The sequence below is a fragment of the Aulonocara sp. 'chitande type north' Nkhata Bay genome, linkage group LG3 (genome assembly GCF_057382095.1).
Source record: "Aulonocara sp. 'chitande type north' Nkhata Bay isolate Kocher_YH1m ecotype deep benthic linkage group LG3, A_spYH_male_GT1.1, whole genome shotgun sequence".
NCBI classification, from domain to species: Eukaryota; Metazoa; Chordata; class Actinopteri; order Cichliformes; family Cichlidae; genus Aulonocara; species Aulonocara sp. 'chitande type north' Nkhata Bay.
In genome coordinates this window covers 2424578-2450338 of record NC_141346.1, presented here as the reverse complement: position 1 = coordinate 2450338, position 25761 = coordinate 2424578, and the positions used below count along the sequence as shown (strand labels likewise).

The 25761-nt window shown below is 42.6% G+C and overlaps 1 protein-coding gene and 1 long non-coding RNA gene across 2 annotated transcripts in view; one reads left to right on the top strand and one right to left on the bottom strand.

The window, feature by feature from the left end:
• Positions 1 to 18010, top strand: part of LOC147333478 (alpha-2-macroglobulin-like) — a 63536-nt gene extending 45526 nt beyond the window's left edge. The window contains exons 24-36 of the mRNA XM_086266942.1: positions 9596 to 9772; positions 10023 to 10098; positions 11007 to 11163; positions 11742 to 11816; positions 15358 to 15520; positions 15591 to 15778; positions 16279 to 16491; positions 16988 to 17109; positions 17220 to 17310; positions 17397 to 17465; positions 17546 to 17651; positions 17797 to 17841; positions 17944 to 18010. Coding sequence (XP_086123068.1) covers positions 9596 to 9772; positions 10023 to 10098; positions 11007 to 11163; positions 11742 to 11816; positions 15358 to 15520; positions 15591 to 15778; positions 16279 to 16491; positions 16988 to 17109; positions 17220 to 17310; positions 17397 to 17465; positions 17546 to 17651; positions 17797 to 17834 — 1475 coding nt within the window. The 3' untranslated portion in view covers positions 17835 to 17841; positions 17944 to 18010. The remainder of the gene's footprint in view (positions 1 to 9595; positions 9773 to 10022; positions 10099 to 11006; positions 11164 to 11741; positions 11817 to 15357; positions 15521 to 15590; positions 15779 to 16278; positions 16492 to 16987; positions 17110 to 17219; positions 17311 to 17396; positions 17466 to 17545; positions 17652 to 17796; positions 17842 to 17943) is intronic.
• Positions 18011 to 21550: 3540 nt separating this feature from the next.
• On the bottom strand, positions 21551 to 25514 carry LOC147333477 (uncharacterized). The gene is made up of 3 exons (XR_015125391.1): positions 25294 to 25514; positions 24038 to 24172; positions 21551 to 22754 (listed from the first exon to the last, which is right to left on the bottom strand). It is a non-coding gene; the product is annotated as an uncharacterized LOC147333477 (long non-coding RNA).
• Between the last annotated feature and the right edge of the window lie 247 nt (positions 25515 to 25761).

The window sequence follows — 25761 nt, the reverse complement described above, 5'->3', positions numbered from 1 at the left end:
CCATTCTGTGCAGGAAGAACTGCAGTCTAGCTTTAGTCATAAGTGTGTTTGAAACGCTGAGTTTTGGCCCAGTCACACCAGAGAGTTTTCCAGCGCAATCGTTCTGGTCATGCAGAATCATGTCAGTAGGATTTAAGTCCAGATTTTGACTCGGCCACTTTCTGGTGTCCTGGATCATTTTCCATCTTAACCCTCTGCGGTCGACGTATGCGCCGACACGTCAAAATCACATGACCAATTTAAGACGACACAGCCACAAGATAGTGATGGGATTTCTTTCTCTTGTTGGAGAACCGGCTCTTTCGGCTCGGCGCATTAAAAAGAGCCGGCTCTTTCAGCTCCCAACCGGCTCTTCAGGTTGTTTTGTTGGTCGAAAGTAACGGACTTCAGACTATATACCAGTTCTTGAATTGTGTTGATGGGCCACGTAAAACCAGAGTTATGATAAAAAATACACATAATGTTTTTTTCTGAACAAAACAGCGGCGTTTACAGCAGGAAGAACGGTAAAAACGGCGTTTTCTACAGACAGCGCTAGCAACCACTCTCCGCTTGCGCGTGAAAAAATAAAAATAAAAAACACCCCTTCCCTATTGGTGTTAGAGTTTACCATGTCAGCCAATCAAAAAATGATATGGCAACATGTGACGCTTGGTTATTTAGGGAGAACGGCATTTTTAGTAGTGACGGAAAGCGAGCAAAAGAGAGAGAGAGCGAGTTTTCATATGTCACACATTAGTGACGTTTAGCGTGTTTGGAGGCTGTAGTTAGTGTGTTGTGTAGTTATTGTGTTGTATTGTGTGTCAGTTATACTGCTGAATGTCACATTTGCTCCAAAAACGCCGTCAAAGGCAGAGTCCAGTGTAAACGCTGTTCCCACATGGAAAACTGGACTGATGCTCCTCCTGCTGTCAGACCTGGTTTAGGCCTGTGCTGTTCTCCTCTGTCTTATACTGAACACAAATCATTTGTGTGCCTTCTTATTTGATGCAGTACACCTGATTGTTCTGAAAATAGATTTAAATGGTTATGTAAAAAACGCCTGAGGCCTGGGCTGCATTTTTAGGTAAATAGTACCATATAACTTTGTTGTGTGCAAAATTTGTGCATAATTTTATTCTATCTATTTGCATTTCTTTTTTTTTTTTCTTTTTTTTTAAGTGACATCAGAAACAGCAGCATGTGACATCACGTGATGGCGGAGCTTCAGTTCATCCTTTGTCATTTTTTTTTTTTTTTAATAGGACAGGGGGAAAGAATGAAAGAAAGAGGGGGAGAGAAAGAAAGAAAACCAAAGGGGAGAAGAGACGGTGAGAAGGGGGGGAAGAGAGAAAAAAAAACAAACAACAAAAAAAAAAAACTCCTGGGTCACCTGTATGGAGAAAAAAAAACAAAAACAAACAGAGGAGACAGCAAACAACAAAGAGCAACATAATAATAGAAAAAAAAAAGCACCATCACAATAAACTAGCTAGCAGTAGATATCAATAGTTACTAAATAATAGACGATATTGTTCAGCACGCAAGATAGACAGCGCACAGTGTGCTTTGAGGCAGCAGCCAAGAAAGCTTTAGTCCGCGTCTGTGAATACCCATGTGTGCATACCTGTGTGGATCAGCATGCTTGTATTCCAAAGGTTTCTCCATGTAATGATCTGCTAGGGAGTGTGGGGAGCCACAGCCCTGTCCTTTATGGTATCAAGCGGGTATGGAGGAGATCAAAACTCCAGACATCCAGAGGCCCCCAGAACACAAGAGACCAAGGAAGACCCACAGAGGGGCAGCTGCGCCACTGTCCCAGTAAGAGCTAAGGAGAGTCCCAGATGAGGGCTCATTCAGCAGCCGCGGAGCAGAAGCCAGGGGGAGTTGCAGTGATGCGCCCGTGAGCTCCGCCGGCAGCCAGCTGTGCCTGAGTGACCGAGCCCCAGGCCGAGAGGCCGGGGGCACCCCACTTCCGAAATGGCCCGAGCGAGCCCCAATAAGCGGCCGCCAAGGAGTGAGCTGGTGTGTACCCGGACGCCCACCCCCAGATACAAAGAACCACCAACGCACCGACACCTGAGGGAGTCCGCCACCGGCAGGGGAAGTGGTGGTGGGTGGAGATAGGCCTCCAAACCTTGGAAGGCCCGAGATGTCCCCAGAGAGGTGGCGTCTGATACCCAACCTGACATATAGACACAGACATACAGGCACACACAGACACAAACATCCATTCCCACCCTCATGCTCTCATATGCACTTACTCCACACTCAACCAACGTGGAGACAAATATAAAGAGATGCTGTACACGCGATCACACTCCCCAAGCGTACTCTACAAACCGGGTCTAGGTACCCCTGCCCCTGGAGGGGGGAACTGCACCCAGACCCAGGTGGTGTTACCCTTTTCCCTGCGGTGGGGAGAGGCAGACCGCCCCGACTCCGCAGCAGCAGGGAGGCCCCACACTCCAGACCGCAGCCGGACGGCCAACTCCTCCTCCTAGCCCCCCTGCTCCAGCAGGCCGCAGAGAACGGGGGTGAGAGAAGACTCCAAACCTCCCTCCACCCGCTCATTGTAGTGTTGATGCATGTGTGTTCTAAGGTGCAATTAAAACCCAGGAGGGCATGGAGCTACCTGCCAGAGAGCAGCAGGTAAGCGCATAGTCCCTCCTGTTAGCCCTCAATGTCTACGTGTATTTAAAATTGAGAGGTGGGCAACGATGCCAGGGGTGAGGTGTACACCCTGATGGTAACTTGGACTCCGTGTATTGTGCCCACCCCCAAGATCCTATATGTATGTGTAATGAGAGTGTGAGTAATGTGAATGTCTAAGTTGTGGGATAAAATTGAGGCAGAGGCAACCAGAAGGGGACGGGGGGGGGGGGGGGGGGGGTAGCCTCCTCTGCATCCTGGTGACATACCCCTACTCCAAGGCCCTGCATGTGTGGGTGGTTGTGGTGGAGCGGGAGGAGGGAGGCAGCTGGAGATGGGGAGGGAAGGAAGGGAGGGGCAGTGACCCCTCCCTGGGGCCAGCTCCCCCGCTGACCCCAGTAGGCACTCCCACACTCCGCGACCCGCCAGGGAAAAGGGGGCCCAGGCCCATCCAGACCGGGCCCAGTGCAGCAGCGCCGCCCGGCCCCACAGAGCCCGGGACAGTCCACCCAACCCCACCACAGAGAAAACTGCACCCACCCCACCATCCACTCGTCTTCCAGACTACATGAGACAATAGACGCCCAGGCTGAGATCTTCCTCCACCTCTCCTGTATCTCCCCCTCCTGCAGAGAGTTCCTGAGGGGAGGAAAGCTCCTGCAAGGTGTAACAATCTCCCCCACCGGTTGAAGAGCCCCACAGGCGACTCGACACACCGGCGGCACCCTGCGCCAGGGATGGACTCCCATGCACCCACCCGCCCACAACCCCGGCAACACACAAACCAGGACCCAAGGCCTCGAGGCCCAGCCAGGGCCCCGGCCCAGAGATGGAGCGCCCCCAGATACTCACGCCCATCCCGGACCCACCCAGGGGCAGACAGGCTACCAGGTCAGTAACCCACGTCCATCATCACAGACCCTCCCCTAGCCCCGCTGCACGCAGCCATGAGGAAATGGTCAGAAAAGAGCCCCCAACCGGACATGACCGCTACCCCGGGTTGAGCCCCCCAAGGAAGATGCCTCCGGGGAACCCCCCGACGCCCTAAGCCTGTCCCTGCCCCCACACCAATCACAACATTGAAGGCGGGACCAAACTATGACCCCCCACCCCCACTAGGTGATGGAGCCGATCAAAGGAGCCCAGAGCAATTGATCTGATGTGGTGGCAGAGGCTGTATCAAGACTAATGTAATCTAATAGATAATTTCTATATTGGTTAGAATTAAGATTGTTTTTATTTTTCCAGTTCATGAGGACTGTTTTCTTGGCTATGCATAGGGCAGTGAAAACCATATGGGCTATATTCTTTTCTGTAGTGACATTATCTAAGCTGCCCAACAAACACACTAAGGGGGAAGTTGGAATGTTACATTTCAGACACTTTGATAAGTCTTCACATATCTCGTGCCAAAACTTCTGCACTGGTGGACAGAACCAAAGAGCGTGAATGTAATTGTCTGGTGTATTGTTTTGACAGTGTGAGCAGTTGTTGGAAGATGTAAAGCCCATCTTGAACATCCGATGACCTGTATAGTGCACTCTATGTAGTATTTTGTATTGTATTAATTGCAGATTGGAATTTTTAATTAATTTAAAGGTTTTTAAGCATACCTGAGACCAGAAGTTTTGGTCTAAACTGACTGATAAATCTGCTTCCCACTTTGCAATAGGAAGGGATATTGATTCATCTAATTTAGAGAATGTTCTATATATTTTAGATAATAATTTGGGGGATTTAAGAGTAAGGAAATGTGCCGCACTTGGTGGTGTTTGTAATTCAACTTGACTGAGGTTAAATTTCTTTTTTATAATGGATTTAATTTGTTGATATTCTAAAAAAATTTTCTTGTTGATCCCATATTGTGCAACTAGTCTGTCAAATGGGATCAATTCTGTTCCCTCCAATATATGTTCTAAGTATTTAATTCCTTTACAACTCCATTCTGGGAAGTTAATCATATTATTGTTTTGTAATATGTCAGGGTTATTCCAGATAGGAGTACGTTTGCATGGGATTAGTGAAGACTCCGTTATTTTTAGAAACTCCCACCATGCTGTCAGAGAGGAGCTGATGTTGATACTTTTAAAGCATTCATGTCTTTTGATGTTTGAGCTAATAAATGGTAGGTCTGAAATCTCTAGATCCTTGCATAGTGCCTGTTCAACATCTAGCCAGGGCTCATCTAGGAAGGTATGTTTTGACCATTCTGAGATGAACTGAAGCCTGTTGGCTAAGTATTGGTGAAAATTAGGCAGATCTAATCCTCCTCTATCCTTGGTTCTTTGTAGCGTTTTTAAGCTAATACGCGGGGGTTTATCTTTCCAAAGGAATTTGGAAATATATGAATCCAGAGATCTGAACCAATCTTGTGATGGTTTGTTAGGGATCATCAAAAATAAGTAATTTATTTTTGGCAAGATCATCATTTTTATAGTGGCGACCCTTCCCATGAGTGATATGGGTAAAGATTTCCATCTAGTCAGATCGCCTTCTACTTTCTTTAGAAGTGGGATGTGATTTAATTTAGTTAAGTCTGAAAGCTTAGGAGAAACATTAATACCTAAATATTTAATATTTCCTGATTGCAGTGGGGCAGAGGAAGAATTATGGAAGGAGCAGTTAATGGGGAGAACTGTAGATTTTGGCCAGTTAATTGAATAATCTGAAACTCTTGAAAACCAGTTTATTAGAGTAATTACCTCAGAGAGGTTGGTTTGTGTGTTTTGCAGAAAAAGCAACACATCATCCGCATAGAGACTGATTTTATGTTCTATGTTCTTACATTTTATGCCCTTAATTGTTGTAGCCTGTCTAAATGCTGCTGCTAGAGGTTCGATAAAAATTGCAAAAAGTGAAGGGGAGAGTGGGCATCCCTGCCTGGTGCCCCTCAGGAGACAGAAGCTGGAGGATGTCTGGTCATTTGTTCTGATACGAGCTGTTGGGGAATTGTATAATATTCTTATCCAGTTTATAAAAGAGTTTCCGAAACCAAATTTGTGTGAAGTTGCGAATAAAAATTTCCAGTTAACTCTGTCAAATGCTTTTTCTGCATCTAGAGATAATATTATGGTTTCAACATTTTTATTGTATGAGTAGTCTATTAAATTAAGTAATCTACGAGTGTTTGTTGAGGAGTGCCGACCTTTTATGAAACCAGTTTGGTCAGGATGAATTAAGAGGGGGGTCATTTTCTCTAATCTCTTTGAGAGAGCTTTGCAGATTATTTTAAGGTCTACATTTAAAAGAGAAATTGGACGATAGCTTGAGGGAAATAAAGGGTCTTTGCCTGGTTTTAGCAGGAGACTAATGTTGGCAGAGTTCATATTTGGTGGTAGTCTGCCATTTTCCTCGATTTCCTGCAACATGCCGTGGAATACTGGTGCCAGAATTGTCCAGAATTCTTTGTAGAATTCTGCAGGGAAGCCGTCTGGACCTGGAGCCTTATTATTGGGCATACTTATCAGGGCTTCCTGGAATTCACTTGGTGTCAGTGGCGAATCCAGTTCCATTGCTTGACTGTCTAGTAATTTTGGGAGATTTACGTTGTCAAGAAACCGATCAATTTCTTTTTTAGATGGGTTTATTTGTGGTAAGTATAAAGTTTCATAGAAATCCCTAAAAATGTTTATTCTTCCAGGGTCATATATTGTGTTCCCCGATAAATCTTTAGCAGCAAATATAGTTGTTTTTTCTTTATTTATTTTTAACTGGTTAGCTAGATATCGACCTGATTTGTTACTGTGTTCAAAATTCTGCAAGCGAAGTCTTTGTATAAGGAATTGTGTTTTTTTATTAATAGTTTCATTTAATTCTAGTTTTGTTTTGCATATTTTGTTCAATGTTTCCTGATCTTGGTGGGACGCGTAGGCTTCTTCTAGTGATTTGATGGTTTTTTCTAATTCCTGAATGTTTTTGTTTTCTTCTTTCTTTTTGTGTGATGAGAAAGAAATTATTTTACCTCTCATCACAGCTTTTCCTGCTTCCCATAGAACAGAAGCAGATATTCCGGGAGTGTCATTAAAGTCTAAGTATGAAGTCCATTCCTTTTTAAAATATTTAATAAAGTCTTCATCTTTAAGCAGTGATGTATTAAATCTCCAGTTTTTACTTGGCGTAGTATTATTCTTGTGCATTAGTTTTAAAGATACAGGAGCATGATCACTGACAGCTATAGGATGAATCTCAGTGTCTGAAATGTCACTCAGCAGTGAGCTGCTGACCAAAAAATAATCCAGACGAGAGTAAGAGTGATGAACATGCGAGAAAAAAGTATATTCCTTACTGTTGGGGTGAAGGGAGCGCCATGCATCGCGAAGGCCAAAGTCGCTCATATACTGTTTGATTATATTTGTGGATTGCCAATTGCGCTGAGTTCCTGTTGTGTTGAGCCTATCCATTTCTTCATTTAGTCCAAGGTTGAGGTCACCGCCAAGAATGAGTATTTGCATTTCAAGTTATGAAAATGATTCGTCAAACATGTTTGTGGGTTTTACAGTAAAAAATTTAACTTTTTTCTACTCGGATTTTGACATTTTTGTCTGAATTTAGATCAACTGTGCTAATATAGTATACCAAAATGAAAAAATAACTCAAGTTTCAGATATTTAAAGCTGTGCTGAAAGTAACGATACCAAACAAGGCAAGATAAACAGTTTTTAAAGGTGAGATATAGAGGTAAAATCAGAAGTAGTCAAAAACGGCCAATTATACCCTGACCCCAGAAGGTTAAATGCCCAAGTTTTAGATTTAAGGCACAAACTGATAACTGGACATTCTCCTGGTAGAGAGTTCTTCCCTCCAGGTCATGGCGAGCTACTGAAACCGCAAAGGCATGATTTAACACTGGGCACCAGCTGCCTTAACCAGACTCCTCCGTCACTAACCACCTGAACCCAATGCCCCACCCCTCCCCTGCAGCTGAGCTGCAGACAAACCTACGCCACACAGCCCCAGAGCATCAAATTCAAATTCAAATTCAAATTCAAATTTTATTTGTCACACACACACAACCATACACAGTATGACATTGGGGGGTGAAATGCTTGTAGCTGTACAATGCCCGACCATTAAATGACAGAAGAAAAGTTTTACAATATTTACAATTTACAGTTTACTACAGAATTTACAAATTAACTTAGGAATTTACAGTAAAGAATGTGCAAATAGCAGAAGAGATTATAAAGGTTATAAAGATTATAAATTACAGGAATTATAGGATTATAGGAAATGTGTGGTGGTGCGTGTGGTGATTTGATGTGTGTGAGAGTCCAGTCTTATAGTGACGTGTGTGGGAGAGTCCAGTCCTACACCTGGTTCAGGGCCCGAATAGCCTGGGGGAAGAAGCTCCTCCTCATTCTCTCTGTTTTGGCCTTAAGGGAGCGGAAGCGCTTCCCAGACCTCAACAGTGAGAAGAGTCCATTGTTGGGATGGGAGAGGTCCATCATAATCTTCCTAGCTTTGGACTTGCACCGCTTGGTGTAGATGGACAGCAGGTCAGGGAGCTCTGATTGAATGATGCGTTTGGCTGAGCGCACCACTCTTTGCAGATCTCGTTTGTCCTGCTTGGTGCTGTTCCCAAACCAGGTGCAGATGTTTGCCGTCAGGATGCTCTCGATGGTGCAGGAGTAGAAGTTCTTGAGCACCTTCAGTGGCAGATGGAAGTCTCTAAGTCTTCTGAGGAAGAAGAGATGCTGACGAGCTTTCTTAACCAGGGAGTTGATGTGGCAGGACCATGACAGGTCCTGAGTGATGTGGACACCCAGGTATCGGAAACTGTCCGATACCTGGCGTGCCACTGATGATGAGGGGTTTGTAATTCCTCGCCTGCTTTGTAGTGAAGTCCACGATCAGCTCCTTAGTCTTGCTGATGTTTAGGAGGAGGTTATTCTCCTGGCACCAGGTCTCCAGGTTCCTAATCTCCTCCAGGTAGGCCGTCTCGATGTTGTCGGAGATCAGGCCCACAACAGCAGTGTCGTCAGCAAACTTGACAATGGAGGTGGTGTCTGATGTGGCTACACAGTCATAAGTGTACAGTGAGTACAGCAGGGGGCTTAAAACACAGCCCTGAGGCACTCCAGTGCTGAGTGAGATGGAGGGGAAGACTTGTCTTCCCACCCTCACTGTTGGGGAGGGTGGGAAGACCCTCCCCAACAGTGATCACACAGTTGGTATGATGTTCTTTCTATGAAATGATGCGTCACTTTTAAGCCAAATGCAACAAAACTCAAAACGTTTTCTCTTCAGTCCATAAAATATTCTCCCAAATATCTTGTGGAGCATGGAGATGTTTTTTGGCAAATGTGAGATAAGCTTTTGTGTTCTTCTTGGTCAGCAGTGGTTTTGTCCATGAATGCTGTTTTTGCCCCGTCTCCTTTGTATTGTTGAATCGTAAACTCTGACCTTTACAGAGGAAGGCAAGGCCTTCAGTTCTGGGTGTTGTTGGGATTCGCTTGACTTTTTCGGTGAGTCGTCGATGTGCTAATGGAGTAATTTCGGCCACATCTTTTCTAGTTTTCTCAGTTTGTGGATAATGGGTTCCAACATGGTGCACTGGCGCTCCAAAGCTGTAGAAATTGTTTTTTAACCCTGTCCAAACTGATAGATCTCAAGACTTCTCGCCTATTTTTGAATTTCTTTTGGTCATGGCAACGACGTGTTTCTTCTGGACGTCTTTTAGCCTGCTTCCCTTTGTCAAACAGATTGTACTTGAGTGATTTCTTGATCCAGAAGGTCTGGCCTTAATCAGGCCTGGGTCTGGTTGGTGAAATGAAACTCAGTCTTCCCAGAAATATTTGGTTAATCACAGTCAATCTACGATTTTCAGTTTGGATGTTTTTTCGCTCACTAAATGAAATCATCATTTAAAATTGCATATTGAAGTATTCAGGTTATCTCTGCCCAATAATACAAAGTTGTTTTACGCTAGTTTTGTTAGTTTTAGTGAATCAGTGTTTTTGATCAGGTGACATCCTCGGCCGGGCTCTGAAGAACCTGGATGGATTGCTGCAGATGCCGTATGGATGTGGGGAGCAGAACATGGCTCTCCTGGCCCCCAACATCTACATCCTCCACTACCTGAAAGGCACACAGCAGCTCACCGCAGCCATCATGGAAAAAGCTACTAACTTCCTCACCAGTGGCAAGTTTTTATTGTTTCCTCTAAGAAGGAAATCATTTGAATCACTTCAACACACACGGTTCAAGAAACAAGCCGACAGGAGGCAGAACATTAGTCACAGCTTTTGGTCAAATGCGTAATTTTCCTCATCTGTCAGCAAGAGTCATTGAATTTCCTAAATCTCGATGTACACATGCAGATCCATAAACAAATGGAGTCCAATCATCACCATAGCAACAATGTCTCGATCATGGTGTCCCTGTTGTTACAGGATACCAAAGACAGCTCAACTACAAAAGTGCTGACGGTGCTTACACCACATTTGGAACAGGACCAGGAAACACTTGGTGAGAACATCACTGATCAAACATGTCACAAACCAGAGAGGTTACACTGGTTTTTAAATATCCCACCAAACAGAAGACGTTTCTTGAAGTTTGACTACCCATTAATAACATAAACATGTCTACCTCTAATACTTAAAATAATTCTCCATTTAATCCTTTGACTAAGCCAACATTAACAATACCTTTTGGTTAATACTGTGTAATTTAGTAGGTAGGAAGGAGCATTAGAGCCACATAAAAATGTTATTGATCATTATTAGAATAAAGTCGAATTTTAAAGCTTAAAGTTATTTTACTTTAAGAAAACATCTAAATGCTATTTCAATAATAAAGTCTTAATACTGTTTTGTGAAAAAAGTCAAATTCAAATCTAAGAAAACAGTTGAAATGATTACAGTTGTTGTTTCAAACGACTGCTACACCCTGTATAAAATGCCTTGAGTAGATGTAGTGAAATAAATCAGTGGTCTTGTGATACAGCATAGATCCTCTTTATTCCACGAGCGTGGAACCATCGGTATCCTTGCATCTGTACATTAGCAGCCATTTCCTTTTATACAAATTTAACCACATGCAGCTTTCTGCACCACTTTCTGCTTTTCGGTGTACTTATACTTACTGCCACACTGTTTTTATTGCTACAAGTGACATCAGTTCCTTCCTTGTTACTAAAACTGAGTCTGAAGTACGATTTCACTAATTCAGAGGGGAAAGCAACCGTGGCAGTTTGTCCTGAAATAACTGTGATATCCACATTTCTGCTTTTGTCTCAAAATACATTTTCAAATTTAACCTTGAAATTTCAAGTTTATTTTCAAAATGATCAGTATTTCTTTCTCTTAATGTGACCTCACAGCCAAACATTTCCATCATTGTAAGACGTGTAAGTGTTGTTTTCTTTTTGTCAGGCTGACTGCGTTTGTGGTAAGAAGTTTTGCCAAAGCTCAGTCTTTCGTCTTTATTGATCCCAGAAAGATCGAAGAGTCTAAGACCTGGCTGCAACATAAACAACAAGAAAATGGCTGTTTTGAAAAGTCTGGGAAACTCTTCCATAACGGAATGAAGGTAACCTGCAGTTCTTCGCTGTTAGACTGTGTAAACAGCCTCCAGTCTGGATTTAACAAATTTTATTAATAATGTCATGCATACATGGAAAACACTGTACTACATACTGTAATAGCTCACATCAGTATATTCTATTATTTTATTTAAGAAATAATTTCCATTCATCTTGTTCCATTCACACCAGCACTGCTTTCTATGTAGCATTCACACATATTTATACTAAATACAAAGTATGCACTAGAGACCAACTTGGGATTAGTATATTGCCCACAAATATTTGGCATGCAGGCTGGAGCAGCTGGGAATCAAACCACCAACCTTCTGATTAGTAGATGACTACTCAAACTGTTTATAAGGTTGGGGAAACCCGAGGTGAAGAAACATCCATCTCACTGGAAATACAATGTCCAGATGAACAAAATCAACTTCCCGTTCATCTCTTTAGCTGGATGTTTGAACATGCATCAAGACATTGATGATACTAAAACCACATGCAGCTGAAAATCATTTTCATGACTTCATATCCCTGAATGTTGGTGCACTGATGATAAAGTGTCTATGATGTCTTCTGTTGACAGGGTGGTGTATCTGATGAAGTGACTCTCAGTGCGTACGTTACTGCTGCCTTCTTGGAAATGAATACATCCCAACATGTGAGTAGAGTCAAAGAATATCAAGGTATTCAACAAAAAAAGGAGTAGAGTTTGAGCTGCTGAGCCATGGAGTTAGGTTTAACCAGCAGTCTAGCACCCTGCTGGTATGTGCTGGATTGTCTCAGCATCTTTACACAGCCTGCACCTGGGGTCTTGCCTGGTGTGATAGACCCCAGCCTCTATGGATCTTGTACTCAGAGCTTGTTGCTGTGCTGCTATGATTAGTACCTCTGTGCTGTCTTTCAGTCCAGCTTTTTTCAGCCACTGGTAGGATTTCTGGGTATCATCTACTTCCTCTATCTGCCGGTGGTAACATACTGTGCAGGGGCCTGTCCTTCCATGATGGTTCCTCGCCTTCCTCCTCTTTCTTGGGTTTCTGCTGCCTGAGGTATTCACTGAGCACTCCGTCAGTTGGGGCCATCTTCCTCGTACTCGTGGATATTCGTTGTTTCATCTTGGAATGTGGTGCTGACACTCACCAGTCCCTGGCCTCCTTCCTGCCATTTAGCATGCGGGACTTGGGGTGAAACCCTCCATGCATGGTTAGGAACTTTCTTGTCTTGATGTCAGTGTCTATCTCCTCCTTTTGCCAGCTTATTATTCCAGCAGGGTACCTGATGACGGGCAGGGCATAGGTTTTGATAGGCCGGATCCTGTTCTAACATTCAGCGGACTCCTCAGGATTTGCCTGACCCTCTGCAGGTACTTGGTGGTAGCAGCTTTCCCAGCAGCCTCTTTGTGGTTTCCATTTTCCTGTTGGATCTCCAAGTAGTTGTAGCTGTCCTCTATGTCTGCAATGTTGCCTTAGTTAGATTCCCTAAGTTCCGCCTACGTTTCCTCTCTTTGTTGTCATCCGACTACATTTCTCCAGTCCGAACGATATTCCAATGCCGTTGCTGTATATCCTGGTGGTGTGGATCAGTGAATCGATGTCTCGTTCACTCTTGGCATACAGCTTGATGTCATCCACATATCCACGTATCCACGTATGATGTCATACAGGAGATGGCTGACAGCTGCTTCATCCCGTAGTCAGTATCCGTAGGGACAGAGCATCTCCTTGATAGATGATGATTGTGCTATGGGCTTGAAGTTGGCCTCTAGTGTTGTATGCCACATTCCCATTGAGTTCTTGATGAAGGTTCTTAAAGTCCTGTTGATCTTGTACAGGTCTAGGCATTCCAAGATACAGCTGTGGGGCATTAAGTCATAGACCCTCTTGTAATCAATCCAGGCAGTCTCGGCTGATTGTTACAAGTAGCTGGTGTTTTGCACCTCTGGTATTCTTGCCAATGAGTGGGGCACAGGAACATGTGTCTGTTCATCTTAGCCACTATGATGCCTGACAGGAGCTTCCATGTGGTACTGAGGCAGGTTATTGGTCAGTAGTTGGATTGGACCGATGGGACCGATCCCTTCAGGACTGTCCGCCCTACAGTTAGCCATTCTGGGTGTCTCTCGTCAACTAACAGCTGGTTCATTTGTGCTGCCAGACACTCATGGAGTGCAGTCAGCTTCTTCCACCAGTAGATGTGAGCCATACTAGTGTATGGCAAGGTGCTGGCCAAGGCTGTTAGTCGTTGTTTGGCAGTTTCCATGGACAGCTTGCTAAACTTCTTCTTGGGCACCGTCTTTGTCACACCTTTCTGCAGCTCCGAAAGTTGGTTAACCTCCCTCTTTGATCTTAGCCTCTAGTCTCCTTCTCCTTGTGGCTGTTCAACCTGTAGCCAAGCATCTTTCTGATCACTGCTGCTGTACTGTAGATCAGCTTGTTAGTTTCGATAATCGTGGCTGTATGTATCGCATTTACATCATCTAGCAGATCTTCACATCTTGGTAACCAGCTACGGGGATTCCAGTTTTCAAGTTTTGCCATGATCCTATCTTTCAGGTCACTTCCTCTTGCACTATAGCACTTGGGGCTTGGTACAAATCTCGGGTGGCGGTGATGACATCTCCCCCCCTGGCCTGGCGTCCTGGCTCCCCCTTGCCGTAGCATTTGTGTTGCACTTCGACAATCTCTAGCTGTGAGAGCAATACCCTTCTTTCGAATGTTGGAACACTGAGCTATTAGTTGTTTCGCTGTCAGTGTGGGTGCTGGGAATTCCATAGGTCCCTCATCCTATTCATGTAACCCCTTCTGCCAGGGTTACTTGTATAGTAGCATTCCAACAACGCCTTATTTTCATCTCTTGCCCACCAATGCCTTCTTGTTCCAGTAGTTGATCCGGGCGACGTCTGAGCTGGTATGCATATATAAATACATACACAAAAGTGTATAAACCAACAATATAATATACAATCTAATATATATATTACATATACCCCAAAAAGTTGATTCTGTTCATCTGGATGTTTTCAGTGGGAGAAACGTTTCGTCACTCATCCAGGTGACGTCTTCAGTCTCAGCTGACTGCAGGTTTCAATCTTATAAACAGTACATTTGCATAATGACTGAAACCAGCCCACTGAAGGAACCAGTGGCTGGGAGGTCAGTTCCTTAATCATAATTATGCAAATTCTCATGACCATTGATCAACAACCACTGACCAAAACCCACTGATCAAAGACCACTGATCAATGGCCATCAGTACCATTCACAGAGAGTTGGGGAATAGCTGCAATCACAGCATTGTAAGATAGCAAAAGATGTACCCTTAGGCCCCTCCTCGATTCAGAGATGGTCTTTCCTTTTTCACGTAAATGGCCTCCTTGACCCTACACTCAAACCAGCATCATTGAAAGAGTGTCCACTGGCCTACAGGTGTGAATAGACTGCAGAGTCCTGGCCTGACGAGGTTGCTCCTCTGTGTTGTGCTATCCTCTTAGCCAGAGGTTGTTCGATTTCCCCGATGTATAGATCCTGGCAATCCTCCTGGAACTTAACACCGTACACTATGTTACTCTGTTTGTGTCGGGGTGGACCAATTTTTGGCGCAGCGTGTTTTGGGGTTTAAAAGCCACAGAGACACAGTGTTTAGAAAAAAATGTGCCTCAGCTGTTCTGATACTCCTGACACATACGGGATCACTACAGGTTTTCACTTAGGCAGCAGTTGTCCTTCTCTCCTGGATCGGCTGGAGCTTAGGTTTACGGTACACATCAGCTTTTAAATGTCCTCCATCCCTGATGGAAATCTCACAGTCTAAGAAGACTAACCTGACACTTTTCATATCCTCCCTGGTGAATTTGATGTGTCGTTCCACCGAGTTAATGTGATCTGTGAATTGTGGAACGTCCTGAGAATTGATTTTCACCCAGGTGTCATCCACATACCTGAACTCTCACCAGCAAGGACTGGTATCACCACCCAACCTGTACAGTGTTTTTTCAATATGTTCTTTATATTGTAAATACTACTAGCAGATTGCTCCAGTCTTTGCTTGATCTGTACTTTCCTCTAATTGCTGTGTTTTCTATTATCACGCTGATGTTTTGAGTGACTGAATCAGGAACTCTGCCTCCTATTCTTCTCACACTGGGTTTAATGAAAGAAGGTTTCTGTTTGTCCATTAAAGTTCTTTGTTGTGATCTTTTAAAGGATCCTGTGATGATCCAGAGCCTGGCTTGTCTCAAGGAGTCTCTCAGTGACCTGAGCAACACCTACACTACAGCTCTGCTGGCCTATGTGTTCACTCTGGCAGGAGACGTGGAGACCCGTGCTCACCTTCTGCAGCACTTAGACACAGTTGCAGTGAGGGAAGGTGAGTTATCCTTTAGCAGGACATCATTCAGGCTTCATTAGCATCACCGTGACTGTTATTGTGTTTGTAGGAGGTTTCCTCTACTGGTCTCAGACAGCAGCAGAAACATCAGCCTCCCTGTCAGTGGAGATCAGTTCTTATGTGCTGTTGGCCAAACTCAGCGCCTCCCCGACTGCTGAGGATCTGGGATATGCCTCTGGTATTATCAGGTGGCTGACTGGGCAGCAGAACTATTACGGAGGCTTCTCCTCCACTCAGGTACGACACCACCCGAACAGTATGAAGCTCATCTTTGAGTACAGTCTTAGACAAAACCAGGGACAGAAGAAATAATACTGAAGCTTTCAGTTTTCTATCAGATATGTAAAACAGATTTGTTTTAGCCAGGCAGAGAAGTTTTTATTCTTTAGTTAGAACATGACAAGTTTTGTCTAAAAATTCATTGTTTTTACAGAATAGCAATGTTACCTCAGACTTCTGTACACCAACTACACGTAACAGCCTGTAAATAACAGATCACCTGCGAGTTTATACCTGTAATTTCTATACTTTGATAATTCTCAGTTAAAGATAATTTAACCTGTTTAACGTTTATTTAACCAGGAAGTGAACTTTGGAAAACTTGAGATTAAGGATCTCTTTTGTGAGAGGGTCTCAAAGTGACACAGGCTGTTTTAACTTAATGTCTATTCCACTTAAGCCCATGAAATATGGAGACACATGCTGTGTGTGTTAACCACAATGAATCCATCCTGTAGGACACGGTGGTGGCTCTTCAGGCTCTGGCTCTCTACTCCACTCTGGTGTTCAGTGCTGAAGGTTGGAGCACAGTGACAGTTCAGGCTCCCAGCAGTCAGCTGACGTTTGATGTAAATCAGGGCAACAAACTGCTCTACCAGGAGGAGGCGCTGCAGGACGTGTCAGGAAAATACAGGCTGGAGGTGAAGGGCACTGCATGTGCTTCAGTGCAGGTCAGTGACAGCATCACGTGAGAAGCTCCTGGTTGATGTCAGAGAAAGGGTTTCTTCTTTTTCTTTTTCCTTATACAACTTCAGAGAGCATTAGCATTGTCACATGTAATAAAGCTCATCTTGCACATGTATTGTCATACACAATAAAGACATTAGACCTGGCAGTAATAACTGTAGAGAGTACAATGCTATTTTAAACTAAATTGGAGAACTGAGCAAAAACAAATGAACTTTCTGTCTGTATCAGAATCAGGGAAACTATTAATCCCAGAGGGAAACTGAGTTGTCATAGCAGCAAATATACAACAAACATCAAGCAGTTGTATAAAATGAGTGTAGATATAACAGAGATGCTCATATTAAGATGAATATAGACATATAGGTATGACTATAAAAGTATGTGTGCTAATATGTGTCATGGTGTAGAACAGTGACAGCAGGGTGCATTGAGGTGTGATTAGTTCTGTTCCACACGTGACCCAAGTGTGTTTCCCAGATTTCTGCCACCTACAACATCCCAACACCTGCTGATGTCACCACTCTCAGTGTGAGAGTCCATCTAGAGGTCAACACCAGTGAATCTGCTAGACCCAAATTCACTGTGCAAATACAATCACTGTAAGTATGTGACAGGTGAGAGGAGCGCTCTTTACCCGTGTGGAGGAACTGCTGGTAGATGAAAAGCAAGTGTGCACACAGGTCAGTATAATCACACTGTTCAAACACAGGTACAGTGGAAAGGAGGAAACTACAAACATGGTGATCCTGGACATCAAAATGCTCTCTGGATTTTCCCCAGACCCCGAGTCTTTGAAGAGTGTGAGTAATTAGACAGATTCTACCAACGAGTGCATCTCATGTGATAATTGTGAGGATAATAATAAAATGATGTCATCTCCTCACAGCTCAAACGTGGCCTCCTGGTGAGTCGTGTTGAGCAAAAGGAGGATCACGTTCTGGTGTACTTAGAGGAGGTAAGTGAAAGTCACCGTGGGGACACCAGATGATGATCTTTGGTACAAACTGTGTCTGCGATTGTTTCTGTCTCGTCCAGTTATCAAAGGACACAGCCATCAACCACAGCTTAGAGATCATCCAGGAGCTCCCAGTGGACAACCTGAAGCCAGCCGTGGTCAAGATCTATGACTACTACCAACCAGGTCCAAGTCTAACTAAGCTTTACTCCAACAGCACACTGACACACTTCAGAGGATCCATCAGACTGAACAGTTCATACAAGCTGATGTTTCCATCAGTGACTCAGAGAAATGACACGTTCATGTTTTTCTACCATGTTTCTGTCAGGTGACCAGGCTGAGACCCAATACATGTTTGTCTCGTGAGCTGCAGGTACGAAGCTGTAACAACACACACCTTTCACACACGTTCATGTTCACAGCATCAATGCAAAGAACTTTGAGCTTTTACTAACTTGTATTCTTCGTCTCACAGTTTGAAGAAGCTGTGGCTGGTCCTGAGGTTTAAACCTGCATTTGAATAAAGATACTTTTCCTGCTCACATGTGTGTAAGCGTGTGTGTTAACAGCTCCAGTATTATTAGTGCTTCTTTAATAACAGGCTTCATTATTAATAATCGGCAGAATGGAAAATATAGTGCTGTGAATGCACCGCTGAGACTGGCCTCATGCCACATTTCTGTCTTTGTGCAGGTTTAGACAAAAACAAAAAGGTGCAAGTGGGCAACAAGTGGGCAACAAGTGCGCAACAAGTGGGCAAAACATTAAAAAAGCTAAACGTGCTCGTGGGAGACATTCAGTGACAGCTGGCAAGTGACGTCCACAGAAATACAGACAGAAACATGTGTGTGTGTGTGTGTGTGTGTGTGTGTGTGTGTGTGTGTGTGTGTGTGTGTGTGTGTGTGTGTGTGTGTGTGTGTGTGTGTGTCCGTGTGTGTCCGTGTGTGTGTGTGTGTGTGTGTGTGTGTGTGTGTGTGTATGTGTGTGTGTGTGTGTCCGTGCGTGTGCGTGCGTGTGCGTGCGTGTGTGTGCGTGTGTGTGTGTGTCTGTGTGTGTGCGTGTGTGTGTGTGTCCGTGTGTGTCCGTGTGTGTCCGTGTGTGTACGTGTGTGTGTGTCCGTGTGTGTCCGTGTGTGTGTGTCCGTGTGTGTGTGTGTGTGTGTGTGTGTGTATGTGTGTATGTGTGTCCGTGTGTGTCCGTGTGTGTGTGTGTCTGTGTGTGTGTGTGTGTGTGTGTGTGTATGTGTGTGTGTGTGTCCGTGCGTGTGCGTGCGTGTGCGTGCGTGTGTGTGCGTGTGTGTGTGTGTCTGTGTGTGTGTGCGTGTGTGTGTGTGTCCGTGTGTGTCCGTGTGTGTCCGTGTGTGTACGTGTGTGTGTGTCCGTGTGTGTACGTGTGTGTGTGTCCGTGTGTGTCCGTGTGTGTGTGTGTCTGTGTGTGTCCGTGTGTGTGTGTGTGTATGTGTGTGTGCGTGTGTGTGTGTGTGTGTGTGTCCGTGTGTGTCCGTGTGTGTGCGTGTGTGTACTTATGTGTGTGTGTGTGTATGTGTGTGTGTGCGTGTGTGTGTGTGTGTCCGTGTGTGTCCATGTGTGTGCGTGTGTGTGTGTGTGTACTTGTGTGTATGTGTGTGTGTGTAATCCAACAAACCCTAACCCCGGTGCAGGTGCAAGGTGTTGCATTCTGAAGAGAAATTTATTTTGAGCAAAGAAAAGCTAAATTTGAGTGAACAAAATTCATTCCTGCGTGCAAAAACTGTATTTCAGTGTTTGCTATTATCCACACACACACACACACACAGACACACACACACACACACACACACACACACACACAATCATGAAACTGATCAATGATCAGCTGATCGACTCTCTTGTTTATTTATCGCCCACTTTGTGCCAGAAAGAGGAAACCAGCGGATGTCGCGCTAAACAACAGCAGCACGTTTAAGCTTGATCAGCTGTTGTTAGAATTTATTTAATATTAATTTCTAGTATCAGCTGATGTTTGCTGGAGCCACAGCTGTAAAAGCTCCTGGTCATGATGTTGGTTTGGTTATCTGGTGAGAGGGAAACATGAAGATGAAACCAGGAGATGTCCTTACTGAATCATCAGAGCTGAACAGGTGATGGAGAAACAGGTTTACCTTTTAGGTGACATGAATGAGTTGAAGTTATAAACTGTTTCTGAGAGACAAATAACACCAGGATGCTTTTCTAAGCAGCTGACAGCTGGTAACTGTGCAGGGGTGGATCTAGGAAATTTTTGCCAGGGGGCAGGTAGGGCATTAACGGGGAGAGGGGGGCACAAAGAAATACTTTCTTATTCTCATTTAAAATGTCTCACTTTTATTAAATAATTATCTGAATCTTACAACAAACAATTGATAGATTGATGCATATATACCATCAGAACAGTGTACATCACTGTCACAACAGCGTTTGTTTTCATTCAAAGGCTTTATGATTTTTCCTATAATGGTGGGCCAGTCTCTAGTCAAAATGTCCGGGACGATTTTGATGCAGTGAATTAATCTGAGAAGGTGCATTGAAAAATAAATGGACGCGCCAGCGGTGCACATCGCAAATTAGCTTGCGTAGACCCTTTAGTTGTGCCGCTTCATAATGACGACATCTTAGATAACAACCCCCAAAAAATATATCAGCCACCTACCGGCGAGAGGGACATTGTTATCTTTTCACATTTCAACACTTCAAATGCTCAGCACAGCATCAGCACCGCGGAAATACACGGATACATCCGTAGACTCGAGACAGAATTCACAACGCGTTTTCAGGACTTTCAGGTGTTTGGACCAATGTTTTATTTTCTGATCAAACCAGGAAGCTTTAATGAGAATCACTACCATCATTACCTGACAAGGTTAACTGTCTTAACTGCCTGAACCACTTGGCCTGTCGGTACCTATCAGCTGCCTCTGAAGTTTCACAGGTTAACAAAAACCGACAGGACTCCTTTTTCAGTACCAAGCCGGAGGAGTACTCCAGTGTCCACCATTTGATTTGGAGGTTACCAAAACGAAAGCCATCAATGACCTTGTAGCCGGGGCCAACCCGTTCTCACTCCCAAAGCGTAACATTTTACGCTAGGTGACAAATCGTCACCATATTACGTTTTCGGCTACCCACCACGTTCCTAAATGACGACCTCGGAAAAAGAGGAAATATGAGAACCGTCTGGACTGAACCTACACATGTTCGCTCTTTTTCTTCAAATCGCTTAGAAACACGCTATTTAACATCATTAAAGTCCTGGTTACGGTCTGGAATAAGGTTATGGTTAGGGCTAGGGATAAGGTTAGGTTTAGGGCTGGAATACAGGGCTGGAACGTCTATTACCGCGGGAGCGTCATTGCACTGGATTCCAGCCATAACCCACCGCGTACCATAAGAACGCTGAGGGTCTCCTTTCGCGTTCCTCAGGAACGCCGCGGGACGTGACAAAACGTCGACATGTTACGCCTCGGGAGTGAGAACGCTCTGCCGGGGCTCAGCGAAACAGCTTCAGCAATGGAGGTGCTGTACATGGTCCATTCAAACTCAGAATCAGAATACACTGTAAAAAAATATTCCGTAGAAAAACAGAAAATGTCCTGGTAATTTTCTGCCAGTACATTTTCTGTTTTTTTACGGAGGTTTGACGGACCTTTCTGTAAATGATAAAACGGAAAATTCTGTAGATTTACAGTATACTCTCTGTACTATTTACGGACATTTCCTTCAGCTATAAAACAGAAGATTCCGTTTATTCACAGTATATTTTCTGTATCATTAACTGATATTTTCCGTTAATAGAAAAATTGAAATTTCTGTTTATATTACTATTTCCAAGCACTTCTTTTCACTGTAACTCATTAAATATAGTTCTTTATATCCTTAAACGTACATTTCTATGCAATTACAACCTAGTACACCATGTACTCAAAAATTCATAAATTAAAACTTAAATTAATTTGTGCTTCGTACACAACAACATTGGTACAGTTAATGTTAAATATTCTTTTATTCTCCTTAACTCAAACACTATACTAAAATATAATGACAGCATCCATCTTGTCATAAAACTACTAAACAGCTGATACATGAACAAAATAACTCACAAGCTTTCAAATTTGAGCATTTTTATTTCCTTGAAATCAGGTTGCCCTCATGTAAATGTGTTTATTTACATTCATTCAAGTGGCTACCAAGTGTTTTCTTCAAACAGGACACCTGACAAACAAAAAAATGTCATATTTAATGACATGTTCACATTTAATAATATCCAGAGTACCTTTTAGTTAGAATCACTGCCTTGTGGTAGTTTTGCCTCAGCCAAATGGTTAAGGTGTGGTTTACATCCATCTCTGTCCACTTATGATACAGTATACACATGTAGTCAGTTATAGCCAAACACCTTTGATTACTGAATTACATTCACTTCATTAATGAAGTGAATGTAATTCACATTTGTGTGAACATTTGTCTGAGATTACTCTTTGGGCTCTTTACCTTACAATATAACATACTTGAGTCAAAATTTGTTGACTGTTTAAGTGGTGCCACATGAATACAACTGAACAGATCTAAAGAAGATGTTCCTGAACTTTGGGTTTATTCAAACAGGACTGATGGATAACCACAGGACTTTTCCCCATATGATAACTACAACACATAATAAATTAAGACAGATTACTGTCCCAAACTTAAAGATAAAAGTGTATTTACGGGACTTGTTTTGTCAGTGAGGAGCAAAGTATAATTAGAAGTGCTTGTTCTGATGAAAAGTTAAACTGTAAACAGCAGCATAGTGAATAAGGATCTGTGTCCACGAATCCTCAGCAGTGACAACACTTAAACATCATAGTTCAAAATCCTTAATGCACACCTTTTTCTCCACGGTGTTCAAATTCTCTAAGCTGGTTAAGTAGAGGAAAAAGTCTGACATATTTCATGACCATTAAATGTTAGACAAGGCTCTGAAAACGAGGTTACAGTTACAAACAAAAACCTCTGCTTGTGCGCACAGACCCTAAATCACAACAAATAAGACAATAGTAAGACAAATTACTACAAAGTCTTGTTACCGCTCTTCATATAACAGTGTGACAAAGTCCTGAATGCAGCCTGCATGTTAGTACATCAAGGTCCATCTGAGCTTTAAGTAAAATACACTCAGCTTTTCCTTGGATTTTAAGAGTTGCTCAGTTCATACAGGAACTGCAGCAGTCGGAGTTAACGTGTCGCTGTGTTGCTCCTCCGTGTCAGCCATTGAGACTAGTCGCAATTTATTCTGAGAAAAAAAAGAGAAACAACAAGTCATTTTTAAAAAGTTTGTATTTTTATAATTTTTTTTAACCTAGAGCATAAACAACATAAACAAAAAAAGGATTAGGGCTGTGCGATATGACGATATATATCAGATTACGATATAAAAATGTCTATCGTTTCATATTATACACTATTCTTTGTTTTGTGGTGTTGCAAAATAAACTGTTTACGGCAATATATTTTTCATGGTTTTGATGGTCACTGTAGTTGCTATATTATTTCTTAAAGTTCTCTCCTTCTCTTATACTTAAAATAACCACACTATGGACGGACAAGTGACTGTTTTTACGCATACTTTCGTTACCAACAATGAGGATAAAACCATCGTGTGGCTCCGCCGTCTGCTTGTTTATTTTCCACATAAACCTTTCACAATAAAGCTCAAGTTTCTGTTGAGACTTTTCAAACTAAACTGAAATGATATACATTATTCTCAAACATAAAATTTCAGAATATGCATCAAACAAATGACCTCAAATAAAAACATCAAGTAACTATAAATGGTGCTTACAGTCACCACGCAGACGAAGGCACAGAGAATACCAGCATGGCCAGCAAGGATGAGGCAGAACCAGAAGGACCAGTCAAAAGAAATCGAGGACCTTATTGTTAAATGAGGGGCTACCTCTGTAGCATGGACATGGTTTGGTTATGAAAAGTCTGACACGCCCCAGAAAACTGTACTATGCAAATTATGCCACAAACTGGTCCCCACCACCACTCGAACACGACAAACCTCTTTAACCACCTACACAAGAATCACATGAAAGAGTTTCGAGAGAGTTTACGAATGAAAAGCAAAAAAGAGTCGTCAGGTGCTCAAAATAATCCTTAGACTCAAACGTTAGAACAGGCTTTTCCTTGCAGCACGCCGTCTAATAAATACTCAGAAAGAAAATGGCGGCCATTTAAACTCATGTCTAAAAATGTATAGTTTCATGCATCGGTCAAAACACTCGACTCCAGGTACACGACGCCCAACTGAAAACATTTCACATAAGTCGAGTTGCCCGAGAATCACAGAATTTACAGAAAATGCACTATTTTGTGATATATATCGTTATCAGGAGAGATACGTCTTATATTGGGATATGAGATTTTGGTCATATCACGCAGCCCTACAAAGGATTATAATTCACGTAGAGTTGCATACACATAACACCATTCTGTTGCAACAAAAGCAGTTTATAATTAAAGTAACATACATACCTTGAAAAACTAAATCAACCACAACATTAAACTCACCTTGTGTTTGTAGAGAAGGTGATCAGGGTTTTTCTTCATTTCCTGAGACCAGCTGCTCTGGATCATCACCAGCTTGTATCTTCATCTTTTTTTTCACTCGGGGAAGTCTTTCCTTTTCTTGGCCATTGCTCTGCACTGGAAAACCAAAGTGTGTGATCAAAGGTGAAATAAGGGATATTTTTCCACTGCAGGACTTAAAGTGCTTCAAGTAGCGATAGCTGTTGATCCATTTCTCAAATAATCTGTAAGGATCTGGATTTTTAAGAAAGATACAAATATCTCTGCTTATATTTGGCTAAAAGCTTGATATAGACAAGGCATATAGAGCCCCTGCACACCAGCACTGCACTTACTATTTCAATCAAGAAATAGTTATTATTGATTTATTATTGAATTTTTTTAGTAATAATTTTTAGTATTTAATCACATTAGCACAGTGGGGTGACAAAAATATTCCACATACAAGAAATACTGCTCAGCATTTCATAAATTACATTTTCAACAAATGTTGGAGTAAAAACACAGTTACAGGGAAAATGTGTCTGTCTGTAAATATTAACTAAACATTTCTATGTGCTACAAAATAGACATACTGTAATTGTAAATGTGCTGAGGTGAAACTATACTTTCAATAATTTTACCACTACAGTCTGTTAACCACCGAAATAATCTATGCTGGTCAGCTAGCTAAAAGTCTTTACTTTAGCAGCCCAAATCAGAGGCTAACATTAGCATTTGCTAGCGTCAGCCAGGAAGGTCTGAGGCTTAAACTAGGGTTAGTGTAACTTTGCCTGAAACCCTTTAAAGTGTACAGTAGAGCCAACTGTAAAACACAGGTATTGATACAGTACTTATTAGAGTCCTAGAATAATTTCTAGAACCATGAAGTTCTCACTTTCCCAGTTATCCACATCGCTGACTTTCGCTAATTAGCTAGTTAGCAGTCACAGCTGTGTAATACCCAGAGAGACACAGACAGCTAACTATAATATTTATGAAAACTGGTTCAGCCACTGAAGGGCAAAACTGGTGGTATCACAGTAAAAATTATTTTAACATTAACTAAAATAAAGCTTAAGTCATGTTAAACCTAAATAACAATTATTTTAAAAAATGAGTCAGCAAAATATTCCTGACTTGTCTGGAGACAGCCGAAACCAGTTAACAAATAAATTAACAATTCTTTCTAAATAAAAACACGGAGTCTTTTGAAAAACATTATTTTAATAAAACGAAACATGAGTTTTAATACTTACCACAGAAATGTGAAGGCAGTTTCTCCAACTTCAGAATCCAAAATCCAGATGAAGCCTGAAAGAAGCCTAATGGCTGCTCTTGCGCTTACTTTTCCCTCCTTTTCAGGTTCTTTTTCCCACAATGCATTGCAGTAGTTGAGAAATACAGAAAAATACCTGTAAATGACTAATACGGAAAATTCCTTCACGTTTATACAGTAGATTGTACTGTATTTTTACGGATTTTTTTTACAGTGTACTTTATTACAGTTTTTTCTGAATGCTTAAACCCTAACTGTGATTCCTGTAGCACAATCTCTAAAACTATTCAGACTTATAGCAAAACCACTCACTGAGTTTGCAAAACTAAAAGCACAAAAACTGCTTTGCACTCAGTTTGCAATTTTGTAACACACACTTTGCAAAACTGTAGGCACAATTCACTGCACAACACTCAATTACCAAATTTCCAACACGCTCCTAGCAAAA